This window comes from Sorex fumeus, unplaced genomic scaffold (genome assembly GCF_029834395.1).
Source record: "Sorex fumeus unplaced genomic scaffold, SorFum_2.1 ptg000047l, whole genome shotgun sequence".
NCBI lineage: Eukaryota > Metazoa > Chordata > Mammalia > Eulipotyphla > Soricidae > Sorex > Sorex fumeus.
Genome location: NW_026606104.1, coordinates 55,391,946 through 55,410,230, shown reverse-complemented (window position 1 = coordinate 55,410,230; position 18,285 = coordinate 55,391,946). Strand labels below are relative to the sequence as shown.

The 18,285-nt window shown below is 54.0% G+C and overlaps 1 protein-coding gene across 3 annotated transcripts in view; it reads right to left on the bottom strand.

Annotated features, from left to right (window-relative positions):
* Positions 1-255: 255 nt before the first annotated feature.
* Positions 256-18,285, bottom strand: part of NFYC (nuclear transcription factor Y subunit gamma) — a 71,582-nt gene continuing 53,552 nt past the window's right edge. For 2 of the 3 annotated variants that reach the window (XM_056123394.1, XM_056123395.1), the window contains exons 5-10: positions 16,677-16,772; positions 11,520-11,693; positions 7,494-7,652; positions 4,528-4,635; positions 1,660-1,719; positions 256-680 (exon numbers count right to left, since the gene is read on the bottom strand). In XM_056123394.1, coding sequence (XP_055979369.1) covers positions 561-680; positions 1,660-1,719; positions 4,528-4,635; positions 7,494-7,652; positions 11,520-11,693; positions 16,677-16,772 — 717 coding nt within the window. In that variant the 3' untranslated portion in view covers positions 256-560. The remainder of the gene's footprint in view (positions 681-1,659; positions 1,720-4,527; positions 4,636-7,493; positions 7,653-11,519; positions 11,694-16,676; positions 16,773-18,285) is intronic. The other variant, XM_056123396.1, reaches the window with a different exon arrangement.

The window sequence follows — 18,285 nt, the reverse complement described above, 5'->3', positions numbered from 1 at the left end:
ATGCCAGGAATGTTTCTGAGGCCTCTGAACGCACACGCACAGAGCCCGGGGAAGGGCGGGGCAGTGGGCCAGGACCACTAGCGAAAGAGAACCTCCACACGCTGACCCAACTTAATCTGAGGGCAGAACAAGGTGGCCAGTCCTGGGGCCGCGGCCCTTCCACCAATCAGAAGGTAACACACACCCCGAGGAGAAGGTCTGCTCCTAAGAGAAGTGTCGGCAAGAACCGAAAGAACTATTTCTTCAACCACACTCTTCAAGAAAATGTCATAAATATGGTATTTAATAGTTTCATTTCATTGCATTGGACACACAGCTCAACATACCGAAATATTGATTCCTTGGAGGAAAAATGGAAAAAAAGGAAATAAAAAACATCGCATCTTTCTGTTGGAGAGTCTTGGCCCCGGGCACGGGGCGCGGCGCACCAGTGTCCCAGCCTGCAGGAGGCGCGAGGTCGTGTCTGTCGGCGGGTCCTCTGGGGAGGGAGGCTGTGCCCAGCGCCCGGGGCTGTGTGGCAAGAACTGTGTTGGGTGTCCTTGACCTTGCCACTCGGGCCCTCAGTCGCCGGTCACTTGGGGGGCCTGCCCGTCAGAGGCCTGGTTGGCTGACTGGATGAACATGGGCTGTGCGAGGTCCTGGCCGGCAGGCATGGTGACTTGCTGGATCTGGTAGAGCTGCTGCGGGGGGTGGAGAGGAGAACGGGAGGTCAGCCCGGGAGGGGGCACGCAGCTCCCGATGGGTCTCTGGGCCCCAGAAACCTCAGCCATCACTCGCTGCAAAGCGTCCAAGGGAAGAAGGGACGTGGTGCTCAGCTGGGGGTGGGGCAGCAGCCAGGGGAAGGTGCCAGCCCCCCCGCGGGAGGGGTGCGTGTGGGGGGCAGGGAGGCGCATTCTTTCCCTGCGCGTTCACTGCTCTGGGCTCTGCCTCTCCCGCTAGCTCAGAGCCTTGAGCTCGCTGCACAGCTTCTCTGTGACAAACACGGGCAACTCGAACCGCTGGAACAGCAGCTGGAAGCCAGCACTTTCCCACATCTCACGGTCCTCACCGGCAGGGGCCAGGGAACAGGCCTCTCCTCCCGTCCCGGAGACGAGACTGCTGGGGAGGCTGCCCGGGAGCAAACACTACAGCCAGGAGGACCGGGGAGGCCAGGGCCAACTGGACGCCTATTAGGTGTCCTCCAAAGAAAACACAGGCCCAGCCCAGGACCTGGTGCCGGCACAAAGCAAGCGCGAGAGAACTTGAACCTGGGCGTGTCCCCTACAGAGCGGGAGTGTGCGTGTGTGCGCGCTTGCATGTGTGTGAGGGGGGGTTGGAGGGATGAAGGGAAGGCAGGTTCCTTCCTTGCCTGGGCTTAGTGCTGCTGGACGCCAGCACTGAGAGCTCAATAGGTCCCTGGGTCGCTGTCGCCTAACTCCCACTCCCCAACAGCAGCTGGGTCTAGAGGAAACAAGGCCGACACCCTGGGCCTGGAGCTTCCCCTTGTGAGGCTCCGTTGACTCGCCTGGAAATAGGGATTCGAGCTAAAGAAAACTCACGTTCAGCTCCTGCGAGTCTAGAAATAGAAGGGCCTGGCACCTGATTTCAAGACTGCCTGTTGGAACCATTTCTGTCCGCTGGCTGTTAACCGAGATACCCCGTCCGGGTGGGGCGTCCTACCTGGCCGTCTGTGAACTGGCTGAACTGCTGCTGGCCTTGCTGGACCTCAGTCTGTGTGATCTGCGGGAATCAAGGAGCAGAAGAGACGTGTCAGCTTAGTAGCAGGAAACGGGGGGGTGTGCCTGCAAATCCCCAACACTGATACCCACATCCGACCCATTCCCCCACCCCCCCCAGCACTGGTAGATACCTAAGGATCTGATACCTCGTGACCTGGAGCACATAATACACAACTACTACAAAAAAAGTAGAACTAGTTGGTGGTGGTGGTTTCTGGGCCACGTTCAGCAGTGCTGACTTCTGGTCCTGCACTCAGAGGTCACTCCTGGCCATACTCAAGGGACCATACATGGTGCTGAGGATCAAACTAGGGCTGGCCACACCCAAGACATTAACCCCTATACTACCTTACTACCCTTCCAGCCCTACCCCACGCCCTTCCCCAACCCCTGCCGGGTCTTTTGGGGTCTGGGACGAGACAATGAAAATACTTCACTCCTAGGTGCTGATAAGACAGTGAATGACATTCTTGGTTTTTTGTTTAGTTTGGTTGTGCTCAGGGGCTAGGGAATACTCCTCCCCGGGCCCCCCTCCCCTTAGTCCTGCTTAGTGCCCACTCCCGGAGGTGCTCCGGAGGCCGGTGTGCTGCCAGGGTTTGAACCCGGGCCTCCGTGACGCACAGCATGCACTGGAGCCCTTTGAGCCACCCCTGAGCCCTGGCAATAACACTTTTGAGATCAAGGCAGAAACCCTAAGTCTGTCTTTGAGTCGGTAAAGGCCAAACGCCGTCTGCGAAATGCAGGGCAAAGCGGTGAGGGTCTCTTTCGGGCCTGGAAGGTGGGCTCCAGACCAGCCCGTATCAGCCCGACCGCCTGGGTGGAATATGAAACACCCTGGCGAGCAGCTGGCTTGGCGCGGGCAAGCCTCGTGGCAAACCCATGAAGCACTTTTTCCGAGCAGGGCCACGTGCAGTCCTCCGGGCCAAGGGGAAGGGGGGCGGCGGGGGCCAGAGCAAGCCGAGTATGTGTCACATGCGCTTCAAATGCGAGGTGGCATTTTAAAAGAAACTCCCTGACATGCGGAACCAAGCGACACCGGCTGCTGAAGACAGCTCGGCGAGGCGATAAAGACTCAAGTGGGCCTGCGGGCCTATGGAACGTTTTGCCGGACCAACAATGTCCTCTGGGTAGCATCCAGCCACCCTGCCAGGGAAGGACTGTCCTCTCAAGTGTCCTCGCCACAGCCCAGAGCCGCCCGCAAGCCTCCAAGAGGCTGGGAGGAGCGAGGAGGGCCCTGGTGGGCCAGAGCTGCAGGAGGGGCGCCCGGGGCTGGGTGGGCTCTCCCCGGCTCCTGGTCCTTCTCCCACACGCCTACCCGCTGCCTGATGACAGGAGCAAGTCATCTTACCCTCCGGGGGCAAAGGAAGCATTCAAGAGTGTCTGCGGAGTGGGTGAACGACATGGAGGCCAGTGGAAAATATTCCTCAGAGATAAGGCTGGCCGAGGCCCGCGCTCAGCAGCAGGGAAGCTTCGTTTACTTTGAAGTCCCACCGCGGGGCGGTCACTCCGCAATGGCTCGCCCAGTGCCTCCCAGGACCCGCGCGGTGACAGAGGCTCGGCTGCTCTGGGGGTGCTCTCTTCGTGCTCCCCCTCTGCTCCCTACACATGCAGCTCTCCCCCGCTCGCGGGCCTGAGTCTCGGGGCCTCACCTGACGTCTGGAAGCCAAGAACGCTTCCTCCTTCCCCACTCCCATATCGCAGAACATTTTCAGGGACCAGGTGAGATTTACAGTCTTAGTTTTCTCACAAGGGGGTACACAAGGGCACCGGTGACGGGTCTTGAGATCTGCTTTCTGTGTCGCTGAGCCTAAGGCAACCAGGGGAAAGCCCCAGTCCCTAGGTGAGCCAAGGACTGGTCTTGGAAGGGCCTGGAATGGGCCCAGAGACTCCATGGAACTCCGAGCCTCGCCTCTTGGCTCCTTCCCCCTAGTTTCCCAAATGAGATCTTCGGAGACCTGCTCTACCAGCTCAGCTCTGTCACCACTGTCAATAGATACATCACCAGAAATGCAACTGGGCCAGACGGCCCAGCTCTTAAACGATCGCTGCTTTTTTTGGGTCTGAGGCAAAGGAATCCATTAACAATGTCTCCCCTTAAAAAAAAGCTGCACGGCTGAAGGGGCCGGGGCGAGGGCTCAGAGGACTAGAGGACGGGCTGCGCGTGTAGGCGGAGCCCCCAGACCAACACTAAAACACAACCGTGCAGCACCCCCAGCACCCTGCTGCCCGGGTGTGCAGGCCCCAAGCCTGGGGAGGCGAGGAAGCAGCTCTGGTTAGGGAGCAGAAGGTGGGGCAGGCACAGGAGGTGCCAGGGCACGACAGATACCGGGCTTTAAAGACGGGTATCTGGGGGTGAGGGGTGCTGTTTAATGGCAGAGCACGTGCCTCACACATGCGTGGTCCAGCACACTAGTTCGAGTAACAGAGCATACGCCTGGCATGCTTGAGGCCCTGGGTTCCATCCCTGGGACTGTAGGGTCCTCTCGGCAGTGCCCCCGGTGACCCTCGAGCACAGGCCAGTGTGGTCCTGGCCCCCAAGGCCTGTCCGGAATGACCCGGGTGGTCCCCTGGCACCACAGGGCGTAATCCCGTATAACACCTTCAAACGAACAAAAAGCAGTAACACTTCCTCTGGCCAGACACGCAACACCACCCACCAGGCTCCTCCGGCCTGTCTGTCCTGAGAACACGATGGCGGGGCGGCACGTGGAAGCCAAGTCCCCCTGCCCTCGTGGGAGCCTCGGACGTGAAGCCGAGGTGCCCGCTCTGCGGCCCCCCACTCCAACTCCAGCCTCTCTGGGGCACCTACCTGCTGGGCGTTGGTGGCAAGTGTCTGGATCTGTCCCTGCACGACCTGGGTGCCTGATACAGGCTGTGCTAAGCGGATATACTGCAGCTGGCCAGCGTTCAGCTGCACCTGGGGAAGGCAGAAACAGACCACACGTGCCTGAATGTAGCCTCCAACAGGCAAACGTTCCACAATCAGAAAAGGTGGCAGGCCCTGACCCCCGCCAACAGATGCCCACCCTTCGCGAGAGAGGTCAAAACAAGCAGAACCGCAACGTCCCCACTCCACCAGACAGGACAGGTCCCTGAGGGGCTCTGGAGACAGTCGCAGACGACCTCGCCACACCCACGCGGGCAGCTCGGCTCCTCCACGTTCCCTGGCCCCGGGCTCCGTGCCTGAGCCTGACACGGTCGCACAAGTGCACGCCTTTCTCCCTGCTCCTGGTTCCCGGAGGGCCGATCCAGGCCGGACACCAGTTCCACAGTCCACTAGGACCCCAAGGTCTGCAGCCATCACTCCAGCCCACTAGGCACCCTGTGGGAGTGCTCCTCTCGGAAGAGAAGGCTGGCCTGTTTTATTCTCTGTCCCTGCAAGCCAAGACCAGCGGGGGGGTCCATGGGACTTTTAGGATCCTTGGTGCTCAGCACTAGCTTCTGGCCAAACACGTCCCCGGGGAGGGCCGAATCAATAAACCTTTCACAGAAAACCCCATCTTGGGAAACCAAAGCTACAAAAATGCCCTCAGAGTCTCTCATGCTCAAGATTAAGTCTCAGATAATACAATAATACCACATGCTGCATTTAATTGTGTGCTAAACGCCTTAACTCGGGGCTCTCAATGCTCCAGTGTACCGTGAAAGTGTTAGTGCTTCAAGCGTGGGAAGGAGGGAAGGGCAGTCACGGTGCAAGTGGATCTGTGGCTCAGCAGAGAAGACGGCCAGCCAAGCACCCGCGCGATCCGCGGGGAGAGCGCGGGGCCAGGAGCTCCAGCGGGTGCCCTCCCTCCCGCTGGGGGCCCGGGCTGTGGGCTCTGCGGGCGCACGTCTGGAGGTACGCCCGACTCGGTCCTAGAGCAAACCCTCTCCAAAGCTAGCTTCCCTGCGGAGAATCTTCCTTGCACAGAGAAAGGGGTGAAGTGGTGATGCACTCCTGTCCTGTGCGTGCTGTCACGGCAAGCGGCTTCGCGGAAACGGCCAACCTCGAAAGGAGGAGTGAAACCCTCGAGAAAAGACGGACCTTCAAGTTCCTGGTAGAACACTCCAAAATTACCTGCTTAAGGCAACACCGGGGAACACACACTCTGAAACTATCAAGAATCGGGGGAGAGGAGGCAGGGCAAGAGCCGTCTCTTTCCTGAGAATGTGCCAGGAGGAGCTACTGGGAAGTCGTAATTCCAGGCCCAACCTGCTCACTGCAATCTCTGAAGATGCCTTCCAGGTAACTGTGTTATGTCACTTGCTTGTGGGATGAAGGGAGCTGAGTGGAGGGTGGGGAAGCCTCATCTGCCTGTGCTGGTGATGGCTGGTCCCAGGAGTCACCAGAACTCCAGCCAAGGAACACAGGATGGAAGACTAAAAGCCTTGTCCCGGGAGTGGGGAAGGTGTACTGATGGCCTTGGGGACTTTACATTTCCCAGCCGGGAGGAGGTCTCTGCAGTAACTCTAATTTAATGGAAAGGCTGTCAGTCAAATAGTTCCAAGCAGTTCTTAGAAGCAAGAGAAGTTTCTTTTAGGCTTAGTTTAAACGTCTGGAAATGCTCTGCCCCTCAGTTTTCCACAAGGATAGCTCAGGGGATCCTCACAGCTTTTCCCATTACCAACAATAAGTTGTCCCTGGGGTTTTCAAAAGACCAGCCAAGTTTTCTTCCCAAAGGTCACCATAATTACAAGCACTCTGATAAATTTAGAAGTGTAGAATCCTCCAAGAGATATCTGAGAACAGGGAGGATGTGGGTCTGAATTTGACAGCATATTTTACGTGGTAAAGCACTATGAACCTGAGGGTTAAAAATACTCAACGTAAAGTCACTACAAGTCCGAACTCTTATCCAGTTAGAATGAACCTTTTGTTTTGGCGCTGTCACATGCAGAAGTAAAAACGACTTGGAAGAGAGGTGATAGGTTGGTGGCTGAAACAGTAAGGCAAGGCACCTGGAACTGATGGATCCTGTAAGTGTGTGTGCATGTGTGTGTAAGACAGAGAGGAGACAGGAAGTCATAGGCAGAGAGACCAACCTGCATGCTTCACTTTTCCTAAGCCTTCCTGTGGTCTATTATTTATTTATTTATTTACTTTTTTTTCCCCCTCCAAAGAGGAAGTGATTAGTCAAGTCCAAATGAGTTCTCTGTCAACACCTCATTTACAGTAAGAAGGGCATGGGACAGAAAACAGAACTATCGCATCTCACTCACTTTCCATATATTTTGGTGGAAAAATGACCGATGTGTGGATAGCAAGTGTTAAAGACAAGGATTTTTCTTTTTTTCTCAAAAGAACAGTACAAGTCAAAAAGCCAACCGATCTAAGAAACAAAATCCCTCCAGGCACACAGGAAGCAGCAGTCCACAGAAGGAATGGAGAAGTTAAATGAAAGCCAAAAATACACTTTGCTGCAGGCTCCACTGGGAACTGACTCATGAATATGCAACAAGTGTATTTCTGGCCTTCCCCATCCACCTCCCTCTCATTCTCCGCTAATCAGAAGACGGGATGGCCCACGGGGCCTGCCACGAAGTAGTGGTTACAATGACTTCTCTGCTCGTGGTGGTGGTGGTGGTGGTGGCAGAGGAGTCCTGAGGAGCTGCCCCAGGGCGCTGACCCTAAACCCTGGAGTCTGGATCGAAGGAAAGCAGTGAGTGGAAAGTGAAGCCAGTGTGCTCGGCAATACAGGTGGGGGAGAACGTGTGAGGGCGGGGGAGGTGAGATGCTCCTGCTCTGACGCTGCCTGTGCCGCCTCACCTCACCCGCCAAGGCAGAGCAGGGCTTACCGGGATCTGCTGGATCTCGCCTGTGTTCGTTATGATCTGCTGCATCACCTGCATGGTCTGTCCGGTGCCGCTCTGGGCCTGCTGGGTTTGACCCTGGGGCTGGGCCTGGACGATCTGCACCTGCTGACCTTCTCCGACCTGCATGGTCACAGGCGTGGTCTGCAAAGAAGAGGCAAGAGATGAGTTTATCCAGGGCTTCAAGGCCCATGGGAACTCACCCAAATACCGAGAACAGTATTCAACCTTCACAGTCCCGTGGGCTGGGGGCACTGCGAATGTTAATCACCTAAATAAAGGAAGGGAGCGACGACCAAGTTTTCAGACTCAGAGCACACAACCGATCTGCCGTGGCCCCAAACAGCTTTATGTTTCAAGTAACAGCCGGGCATACGGGGCTGCAGGACTCCAAGCAACCACGCCGGTTCACTTGAGACAGGGCCAAAGTCAAGTCTGGAGAAGGAGGTTTGGGAGTGCACACTAAGTGGAAAGAGGGACCAAGGGACCCTGAGTTGAGGAAGCTGGGCTCCTTCCGAGGCCTGCACGTCGGCGGAGAGCAAGGAAGGCGAACAGAGGCGTTCAGATCCATTCCAGCCACAGAGCCGACTCTAGCCAACTGCAGTGAGCTCCCGGTCAGAGCATGTCCCAGGGCAGACACAAACACAGTTGAGACACGGGACAACAGAACACCTGTACCTCAACTGAGGCTAGCCCCAAGGAACAATAAGTGGTGTTTGTTTTTGGGGGGGTCTCTGGGTCACACCAAGCAGAGATCAGGAGCTACTTGGGGCTCAATGCTCACTCCTGGTGGTGAGGAATCAAACCAGGACCTCCCACATGCAAAGCATGCACTTAGCGCTTTCTAGAAACAGAAATCCTAGGAATCTGAGGAATCTCTCTGATGTATCTGAGCTGGCTGAAAGTGGCTGGCTTCTATGTCAGTAGGGCGGGTCATTGTAAGTCTTTAAAACTTCAGCCCTTGATGTGACTTTGGCAGATTTGTGTTTCAGTAGAGTGAGCTCACTGAGATGTCAGCTGGGGTGGGAAGAAGGGGGAGTCTTTCAGACGATCCCTGCACCCAACCCCCACCTTGACTCTGGCCTCCCCCAATCTGCGTTAAGGATCACCTCCATAAAAAGCTCCGGAGAGTCCCCACGAATCACACTTCACAAGCTGCGCAGGGTTACTCAGTGTTGAACACAGCACGGAGAGGGGATGTGTTCTGGGACCCACAGAGAGGAGAGGGATTCGGAGGTAAGGGGAGGTGACAGGAGAAAGATGACGCAGGGGGCTGGGGGGAAAGCACAGGCCGTGGCAGCAGAGGCAGCTCACATGCCGAGCACAGCTCGCCACGTAGCGGTCTGCTTTAATCCCCAGCGTCTCAGAGCGTTAGTTCCATGAGCACCACGAGGAGTGACCCCAAGACCCCTCCCCCACCACACACACATTAAGCACTGAGCTGGGAGAAGCCCATCAGTGGTGCTGGGTAGGACACAAAAACAAAACGGGGAAAAAAATATCACAAAAGTAGACATATGCGTTATGAAAATTGGGAGTATATTCCATCCCCCCCCCCCATAGCCCAGGGTTGTATGAGATGTGTAGAGCCACTCTGACAGCAGGAGTAAGTGAAAACAAAACAAACAACAGCTGGGAGATACTGGGAGCCCCACGCCACCCTTCTCACAGCCCGATCAATTCCTAGTGAGTCTGGTCCAACAGGGGACAGATGAAACCCCCAGACTGAAAATGCAAAAAGCACATGGCCAGCTCAACACTGGACTGTGTCAAGTCAGTGTGCCCAGGGGGCTGTCCCCAGTATTTCCATATCATCTCCAGGAACAAGGGCTCATGTGAGCATGGCAACGGTCAAAATGCATGCGGTGGGCCCTGAGCACCTTCAGATGATTGACAGACTCTCTGGAAAGGGATCTAGCCTTGGCGGTGAGCCCTCACCACCGCAGAGGATCAAACCTGCCAAAGATCCCTCGGGCTCACAGTGCAGTGCTCATCTTTAAACTGCTCCTACCTAGAACTGTGCTGGCGAAGAGCAATCAGTTTCTATAGTAGAGATTTCCTTTTTTTAGTTTGCAGGGAATAAATTCCAAGATCTTTTTTGTTGTTGCTCTTGCTGCTTTGGGGACACAGCCAAAGGTGTTCAGGAGCCTTGTGGGCGCTGTATTGGGGAGTCACTCCTGGCAGTACTCAGGGGACGAGATGTGGTGCCAGGGGTAACAGTTCTGTCCATAGGCTTGAAGGCCAGTGCCTTAATCCTGTACTAACTCTCCAGCCCTAAAATCTATTTTTTTTAACTGAATCACTGTGAGATACAGTTACAAAGTTTTCCCTAACCCTAACCCATCCCTCCACCAGTGCACATTCTCCACCACCAATGTCCCCAGTATTCCCCTTCCCAACCCTCCCCCTGCCTCCATGGTGGACAATTTCCCCCATTCTCTCTCTCTCTCTCTCTCTCTCTCTCTCTCTCTCTCTCTCTCCTCTCTCTCTCTCTCCCTCCCTCCCTCCCTCCCTCCCTCTCCTTTGGGCATTATGGTTTGCAATATAGATACTGAGAGGCTATCACATTTGGTCCTTTAAACTTTGAGCACACATCTCCCATCCCGAACGATTCCTCCAAATAAATAAAATTTATAAGTAAATAAAATACACAGTCTAGCTGGAACTAGAACATCACTGACTTAGTGATCCCTTCTTGATTCCTGCTGCCTTCTGCCCCAGCTCATGAGACAGGCTTCCAAGTATTCAGCCCTAAAATCTTAATATTCAGATCTACCTCTGCGCCTTTTTTCTTCTACGTACACACTGCTCCTTATACAGGGCCATGCCAGGCATCCTCTGCTGGCCTTTTGGGGTGCCCTGCTGCCTGCAGCGTACACCGCTTCCTGGGCCTCTCCCCAGCTCGCAGCCCTCACACGTGAAGTGCCTGCTCCTAGGAATGGCTCCTTCCTGTTGCTAATTAATACCCAGGTACCCTCTAACCCCTTGGAAACTTTCTCATCATCCTGTTACCCTTCTTGATGACCTCTCACAATACCCTCTCCACAATCCTAAAAATACCTTACACTTCCATAAACTGGTGAGATCTTAAAGTATGTGCAATTCCAGCTAGACTGTGTATTTAATTTATTTTCTTATTGCACATGCGGGGTGGGGGTGGGGGCCCATTTAGCAATGTGCAGAGGCTACTCCTGGCTCCATACTCAGGTTTTACTCCTGGAGGGGTCAGGGACCATATGGAATACCAAGGATTGAACCCAGGTCGGCTGTGTTCAAGGCAAGCAGCCTTCTCACTGTACTATTGTTCCAGCCCCCTTGACTGTGAATTTTTTTTTCTTTTTTTGGCTTTTTAGGGTCACACCCAATGATGCTCAGGGGTTACTCTTGGCTCTGCACTCAGGAATTACTCCTGGAGGTGCTTGGGGGACCATATGGGATGCTGGGGATTGAACCCAGGTTGGCCGCATGTAGGGCAAATGCCCTACCTGCTGAACTATTGCTCTGGTCCCATTGACTGTGAATTTTTAAAACCAGTCTTACTCACTCTTGTACCTCTATAGTGTAAGACTTCACAGAGGAAAGTCTTATGCTGTGCAAAGTGTCTGATGAATAAACAATGACAGAAATTGGAAATTTGGATTCAGAACTCAACTACTATTTGATAGTTACTACGAGGACGAGAGACAGAATCTTCTGATTGCTGTCATAAAAGGAGGTGGTCAGCCGGCACAAATATGGCTGGGCAGAGAAATGCCACAGAGAAGGGGGAGAGGAGGACAAGCTGGCCGGGCAGTGGACGCTCACAGGGAGGCCACTGCACGCTGCCACGGAGCAGCACAACCGATCATGCGGGCACATGGGGACTGTCCTTCCCGGGGATCCTGGGGAACGTCCTGTCCCCCGCACCAGTTTCCTCGTCTGTCTCTCAGGACCTCAGAGTCCAGCGAGGTCAGGGTGACCTGTCACTACAGTGAGAGGAGCGTGTCCAGCTGCCCCGCCCAGCCCACAGACCTGCCCCTGCTGCGGCTGCGCGATGATGATCTGCCCAGGCTGGATGGTGGTGGTCGAGTTGGTGGTCTGCTGGCCCTGCTGCTGCCCCTGCACCTGGACGGCCGCGGGCTGCTGAGCCAGCGTGAAGTAGTACTGGACGGGCTCGGCGGGAGTCACAGACTGGCGCACTTCCTCCTGTGGGGTAGAAGGAGAGGCAGGTAAGAGGAAAAGAACCGACTCAGCAGCCGCCGCGGTGAATTTCCATCCTGCCCCCGAACGGGCTTGGTGCAGTTGCCTGCTGAATGCTGAGCTCTCCACATTTGAAGCCAAGGGAAAGTGGAATTCGAAGAGACCAGTTGTGCTAAATCAAACTAAAAATAACAGTTTCCATAGGCTTCACAAAACAGACAGCCAATTTTCTGAAGTACAGAGTAATCACCCATTGCATGACAAGCTGCAAATGGGCAAATAATTACTGTAACGAAAAACCACGCACCAGCAGCGCTTGTCAGTAAACGCCGTCAAGACCTGGGATCTGAGAACAGTGCTAATCGCGAGCACTGGGAAGATGCTCCCCAAACAGCACGCTCGCAGGCTGGCTCCCAGGCTCGCAGGCGGGCAAGCCCTCGCCTTAGTTCGCTCTTACCACCCCAGCAAGGAGCGAGCAGAGGAAGGCGAAACAGGCCGTGCGCTGGGCTGGAAGTTCAGACCCAACTGTCAGGGAGGAGCGCTGGGGGGCGGGGGCCCAGCTTGCCCTGCACACGGAGAGCTCTGCCATCACAGAGTCACATCTACCCAGTGTCCAAGCTGGACCTTGTCATACTGAGCCCCCAGGACGCAGCCCAGGAGGCTGGAGGGACAGCTCTGGCCCTCTCTACCAAGGCTGTCAGGGTGCATCCAATCTGTGCGTGGAGACCGGTCCTTCTTCGCTGATGTTTTCCATGGCAGAAGGAGTAAACAGCCCTCTCCCAGCCTCCTTGAGCTCACAGCTGAGAGTGTAGGATGTTTACACATACTACGGCATGGTCACAGCCCGAGCGTCCTGGTCTGCTTGGCCCCTGACCACTGACACAGGGATCGGCGTCTGCTCCGGAGGACCCAGTGACACACGCTGCCCCTGTCTGGGACAACAAAATCAACAGAGACATGCGGCCACTTGGGCCAGCCAAACCAAACCAAACCAGAAGCTAACACTGCACCCAGGTTCTAGGCTAAGTTTGCTGAGCTGAGAAAGGAGGAAAAGACGCTTCCTCAAGTCAGACAGACGCATGGACTGACTCCAAGCTCCCCAGACACACTGACAGAACCAGTGTCACTCCCATCCCCTTGGTGCTCAGTGCCCCACTCTGCTCCCATGGTCCTTTCCTCATTACTCCTGGCCAGGCACCTGCCAAACGCAAGGTCTCCGCCCCTGGAGTGGAAGCTCTCGGAGCAGGAGGCCTCTCCCTTACTCCCACTGCCCTGCCATTCACTCCCTGCAGGCACTCTCGAAGTGCTTAGTGAATGATGAATGGATTTACAGCGGCAGGCAGAGTTGGAGGTGGGGAAGTGCTTTGCTTTTTATAACACACGTAGGGAGTTAATGACAGTCTCTTAAACCAGCATCTGCATCCTTTGCTGCCTCTGGGACTCTATGGTCACTTTATGGGGGGAAGCCCCTACTTCCTAGAGCCCAGGGTGTGGGTTTTCTTCTGATTGTCGATGACTGGAGGGCCAGGATTCCAAAGCTGGGCTGGCCGACGGGCCTCTGAGCAATGTGGTCTCTGCTTCACAAGGTGCCTGACAGCGGTAGACCTTGCAGCCTTTCAGATTTTTAAGCTAGTCCTCAGACATGAACCAACTGTCTAAGTTAATAAATTCTGTGCTTCAGATGCAAACAGTTCTAACTCTGAGTATGATTCTGCTAAGAAGAAAAAGGATACCCTTGGACCAGAGCGATAGTACGATGGGTAGTGGATTTGCCCTGTACACAGTGAACCCAGGACCCAGATTTGAGCCCAGCACCCCAAATGGTCTCCAGAGCCTGCCAGGAGTGATCCCTGAGTGCAGAGCCAGGAGTAAGTCTGAGCACCACTGGGTGTGGCCCCAAAACAAAGATACAAATATATATATATATATATATATATATATATATACACACACACACACACACACACACACACACGCAAAAAAAAAGAGGGCCTCTTCTAGTTTCATTAGGTCTGTTTCCACAAAACACCTCTGCAGTGATGATGTCATTTTTTTTCGATTCCAATTGCTTGCCATTGTAAAGAAGGGTCAGTCTGTCACAAGATCTTGGCTGCAGCAGAGATAAAACACGGTTACCCTCCTTAAGCAAGAAATGGAGGGCAACTGTGCCTTTCAAGGCTCCTAAACTAAGTGTGAGGTTTTTATTTTCCAGAGGGATCTCCCTTCTCCTGGGGGTGGGGCGTGGGGATCACTGAAGTCCAGACCTAACCTAAAAAAGCTTTCACATAATCAAAGGGTAGAGGGGCTGACACCCTTCCCTCAAATCCCACCTGCAGGAAGCCAGGCAAACAGCATGTCCCATCCCTGATCAGTGACACTGGCTGCAGCCGATAGGCAAATGAGTGTGAACTTTTTGCTAGACAAAAAAGTGAACTCTTTAAATACTCCTTTCAGAAACCAAAATACCCACTGCTAAGAGCTGTGAGTACAGGTGCGGTGCTTCTCCTCCGGAACTGAGTTCAGACTACACCGCGTCTCAGACCTGGTGAGGACCAGCAGAGGTGCCCAGGCTCGTGCTGACAGGACAAGGCATGACTGTTGTCCACCACTGGAATGGAAGGAGGCAAGTCTAAGGCTTCTGCATATGAAGTCTCTGTGCGGCCAATGGAGGTCAAGCTAGCAAGGGAATGATTTAAAGAAATGGGTGAAGAGAAAATGACATTTCAATGGGCAGGCAGGAACTTTCAACTCAAAGCGTTACTAGGGTAGAAGTCAGGCCTCATAGACCTCCCGCTTTCAAATGGTCTTTACGTGCCTCTCTGAAGACCAGGAGAAATTCCCAAGCATTTCTGAGAAGTCACGGGCCTAAGAATCTACAATCTCGTGTTTCCGGATAGTTCCTTCCCCCTCAGTGGAACATCACCCCACGTGCGAGAATAATATCTGACTAGAGGGATCGAGATGGGGCAGCTCAGCCTTAGCAATGTTCTCCGCCCCCACCCGAGAGCCTGTCCTAACATCTTCGTCGAGGTTGAGACTGACAGGTCTCGCCCTCGAGCGAGTGACTGCACACCCCTAGGGCCGTCACTCTACACTGCACAGCCAGCCCCAGACTGCAAAGCAGCACTTTCGCTTCAGCGGCGAGATGCACCGCTGCCTCTTTGGAAGGGGTGAGTTTTGGAGAGTCGGCGCTTTTAAAGGACTTCAAGAGGTGCCAGCCAATTTGGAGCCGGGGAAAACTTCGTGTCTACAGAGGATTGAAAGTGCTATCTTAGAATTTCGGGGCAGCTTTTAGCAATCTCAACCTTTCACAGGCCAGGCAGCAGCTGTCCCGAACAGGACGCCAATCAATGGGGCGAACACCTACGAAGAACTGGCTGCGGGCGGCAAGGAGCTGTTTCAGCGAGACGCACGTTCAGAGGAGACGGACGAGGTGTCTGCGTCGGGCTGACACCCCGAGAGTCAAGGTCTGAGGACTGTGGGGGAGAGAGAGGGCGCGACTCCTCTCCCCAGCCTGCAGAGAACGAGCAGCAGCTGGCGCCAGTGCTCCGGAGCAGGGCCTGCCTGTCACTGAGCTCAACCCTTGGCTGGGCAAGGCCGAGCAGGAGGGCGGGTGTGTGGCAGCCCTTGCGGTGAGGAAGGGTGGTGGTCTGAGTTCTTGTAGCAGCGACTTCACGGGGACTGGGAAGGGGAGGCGCCCTCGGAGGCAGAACTGAGTCTGTGGGCACCGCGCTGCAATGCTGAGAAGGGATGCACAGCCGGGGACGACCGTGGCAGCCTGCCGCTGTAAACATCCGACTGAAAGCTCCTCTCAACACCTTACAGCTTCCAGTCAAGGATGTTTACAGTAGCAAAGACTGCCCAGAAAGGACGGAGCCGCCGCGAGGCACCCGATCAACTAAGGTGACGGGGGTCACTGACCCCCGGGCCCCTGGTAGGGTCGGGGTCACAAGTGTCCACCGCTCCTGCACTTTCTGACAGGTTCGAGATACGACAGCGTGTGGGAGAACAGCTAGCACTGGGTCACCCTGTATAATATATCAGGAATACAGGATTGTCTATGGACCCAGAGCTCAGGATAACTTACTCTGGAATAATCTGCTTAAAAAACAAAAACCACCTCAGGAGTTCGCAAACAACATGAAGCAAGCAGAACAAGGCCCAACTTTGCCCCTGCCAGGCAGCAGCGTTTCCTAAGCTTGTCCTCCTGCACCGGGTGAGTCATGCATGCTGCATGCCTGAAACGATGAGCTGCACAGGACAGGGGTCTATTACGAGTGCAATTAAGAGCCTGATACACCCAAGGTGCTGGAAAAACAATCGGTGTGACCTTTGGAGAGGAGCAGGCAGAAGAGACGCGAGACAGATATTCACATTCTTTCTCAAGACTGCTCAGAGAATGGCTTAAGTGGCGGTTCTCAGATCTGGTGCAGCTTCTCGATGCACAATAAAAGCATCCAAGGAGCTTTAAAAAGGACTCATGCTCTGGCCTCCCCCTCAGACTCTGATTCAGCTGGTAGGGGGCGGAGCCCAGGCAGTAGGCATTTTTAAACCCTACCAGGTGATTCTACTGCGCAACCGGCAAACGACAGAGAGCATTTAAGAGGAAACCAAAGTCCATTCACTCCAAACGCCTCTGGAAACACAGAAAAGCACGTTCTTGAAAACCTAAAACCTGCAACTCACTGGGAACGTGCTCCATTCCAGACTAAGAATTCTGTTACGACTTCCCAAGGGTCCTTTGAAATGAGCTTTGTTTCACTGTGACTATGGTGCTTTTGAATTTGTATAGGTTCACTGAAATTCCGTCTCTGAGGCACTGAGTTAAAAGTATCCATGAATGAGAAACAGAAGATGCTGAAGATGAATCTGGTCTAGACAAGGCGAGGCAAAGGAGAGCCAATGGCTTGTGCTGAGAACGAGAAAGGAGCATGTTTGACACCAGGACGCAAAGTGCGCGGTGGGCAGCGGCCTCCGTCCCTGGCTCACCTGACGCTTCGGAGGTTTCAGTTCATCTCTGGGAACAATATCGATGAGAAAGTCAAACTGATCAAATTTTGTAATTGCCATGGCGATGTCATTCCTCTGGAACAGAGAAAAGTCGTGTGAAAAATCAGCCTGACTGGGGTGGGGGGGAAACGACAATTATAACCATGACATGACTACTTCACCCTCCAAGTTACAAGTTAAGATTATGACATTAAAGCCAAACTGAATACCCAGGACCGAGCCTATAACTGAGATAGACAGAGCCAACCTCTCATAAATTCAAATAATCAGACGGGAGGGAGAAACAGCAACAAAAAGGACAGAGTTCATGCTGCACAGACTGGATGTCCAAGCCTCCCCCCACCCCTGCTCCACACGATCGTGTTCCGAGTGTTGAGTTATTCAACCGCCCACAAAACGGAACACTCAACTGGCATGGTTCTGGTTGGTTATTCTGGGGCTAGTGATGCTAGGCTATTGTTCAATCACATAACCTTCTTAAAGTTCATAGTTACAACCTATTTCAAATCTCTTAGCTGAAAACCTAATTTAATAACTTTGGGCAACATTTTCTCATCACTGGGTCTATGTTAGTTCCCATAATGCTATGAATTTTAGGAATCTGAAATCACAATGTTAAAATCGCTGTCACTGTCCTCCTGTTGTTCATCAATTTGCTCGAGCAGGCCTAGTAACGTCTCCACTGTGACACTTGTTACTGTGTTTGGCATACTGAATACATCATGGGTAGCTTGCCAGGCTTTGCCATGCGGGCGAAATACTCTCAGTAGCTTGCCAGGCTCTCTGAGAGGGGCGGAGGAATCGAAGCTGGGTTGGCCAGGTCAGCCGCGTGCAAGGCAAACGCCCTACCCACTGTGCTAACGGTCCAACCCTTGTTAAAATCATGCCTTATAATTTTCCCCCTCCCTCTTTCCTTTTCTGTTGTTACTCTGATGACAGAGGTGCACTTTGAGTGTGGTGCTTCCTGGGAGAGGGGGGGCACAGACTTCAGCTGGGATGCTCACACGTGCCTGGGGGTGGTGTGCCCGGGATCAGTGCCATGAAGGCTGAGGCTGGGGATCAAACTCTTGGCTTCACGCTTTTGCGGCAATAATAACTGCCATAATAACTGCTGAATAATCCCTAGATTTTAATCTACTTTATGGTTTTCATCTAATGGAATGTAGTATGAATCTTGAAAGTCTGAAGTTTCTAAGATACACTAGTGGCAAGGCTGAGTAGAGAACACAGGGGCCAGTAGAACAATGAGTTGCCCGTGCTTTGATGGGGCTCAAGGGTGACGCTAGGGGGGATGGAGCAATATCACAGTGGGTAGGGTATTTGCCTTGAATGTGGCTGACCCAGGTCCAATTCCCAGCATCCCATATGGTCCCCTGAGCACCACCAGGAGTAATTCTTGAGTGCAGAGCCAGTGTAACCACTGAGCATCACTGGGTGTGACCCCCCCCCAAAAAAAAAACGGGCAAAAAGAGTGACACTAGTGGGGCAGAACAATAGTACAGTGGGTAAGGCATTTGCCTTGCATGCAGCCAACCCAGATTCGATCCCAGCATCCCAGATGGTCCCCAGGCATCGCCAGGAGTAATTT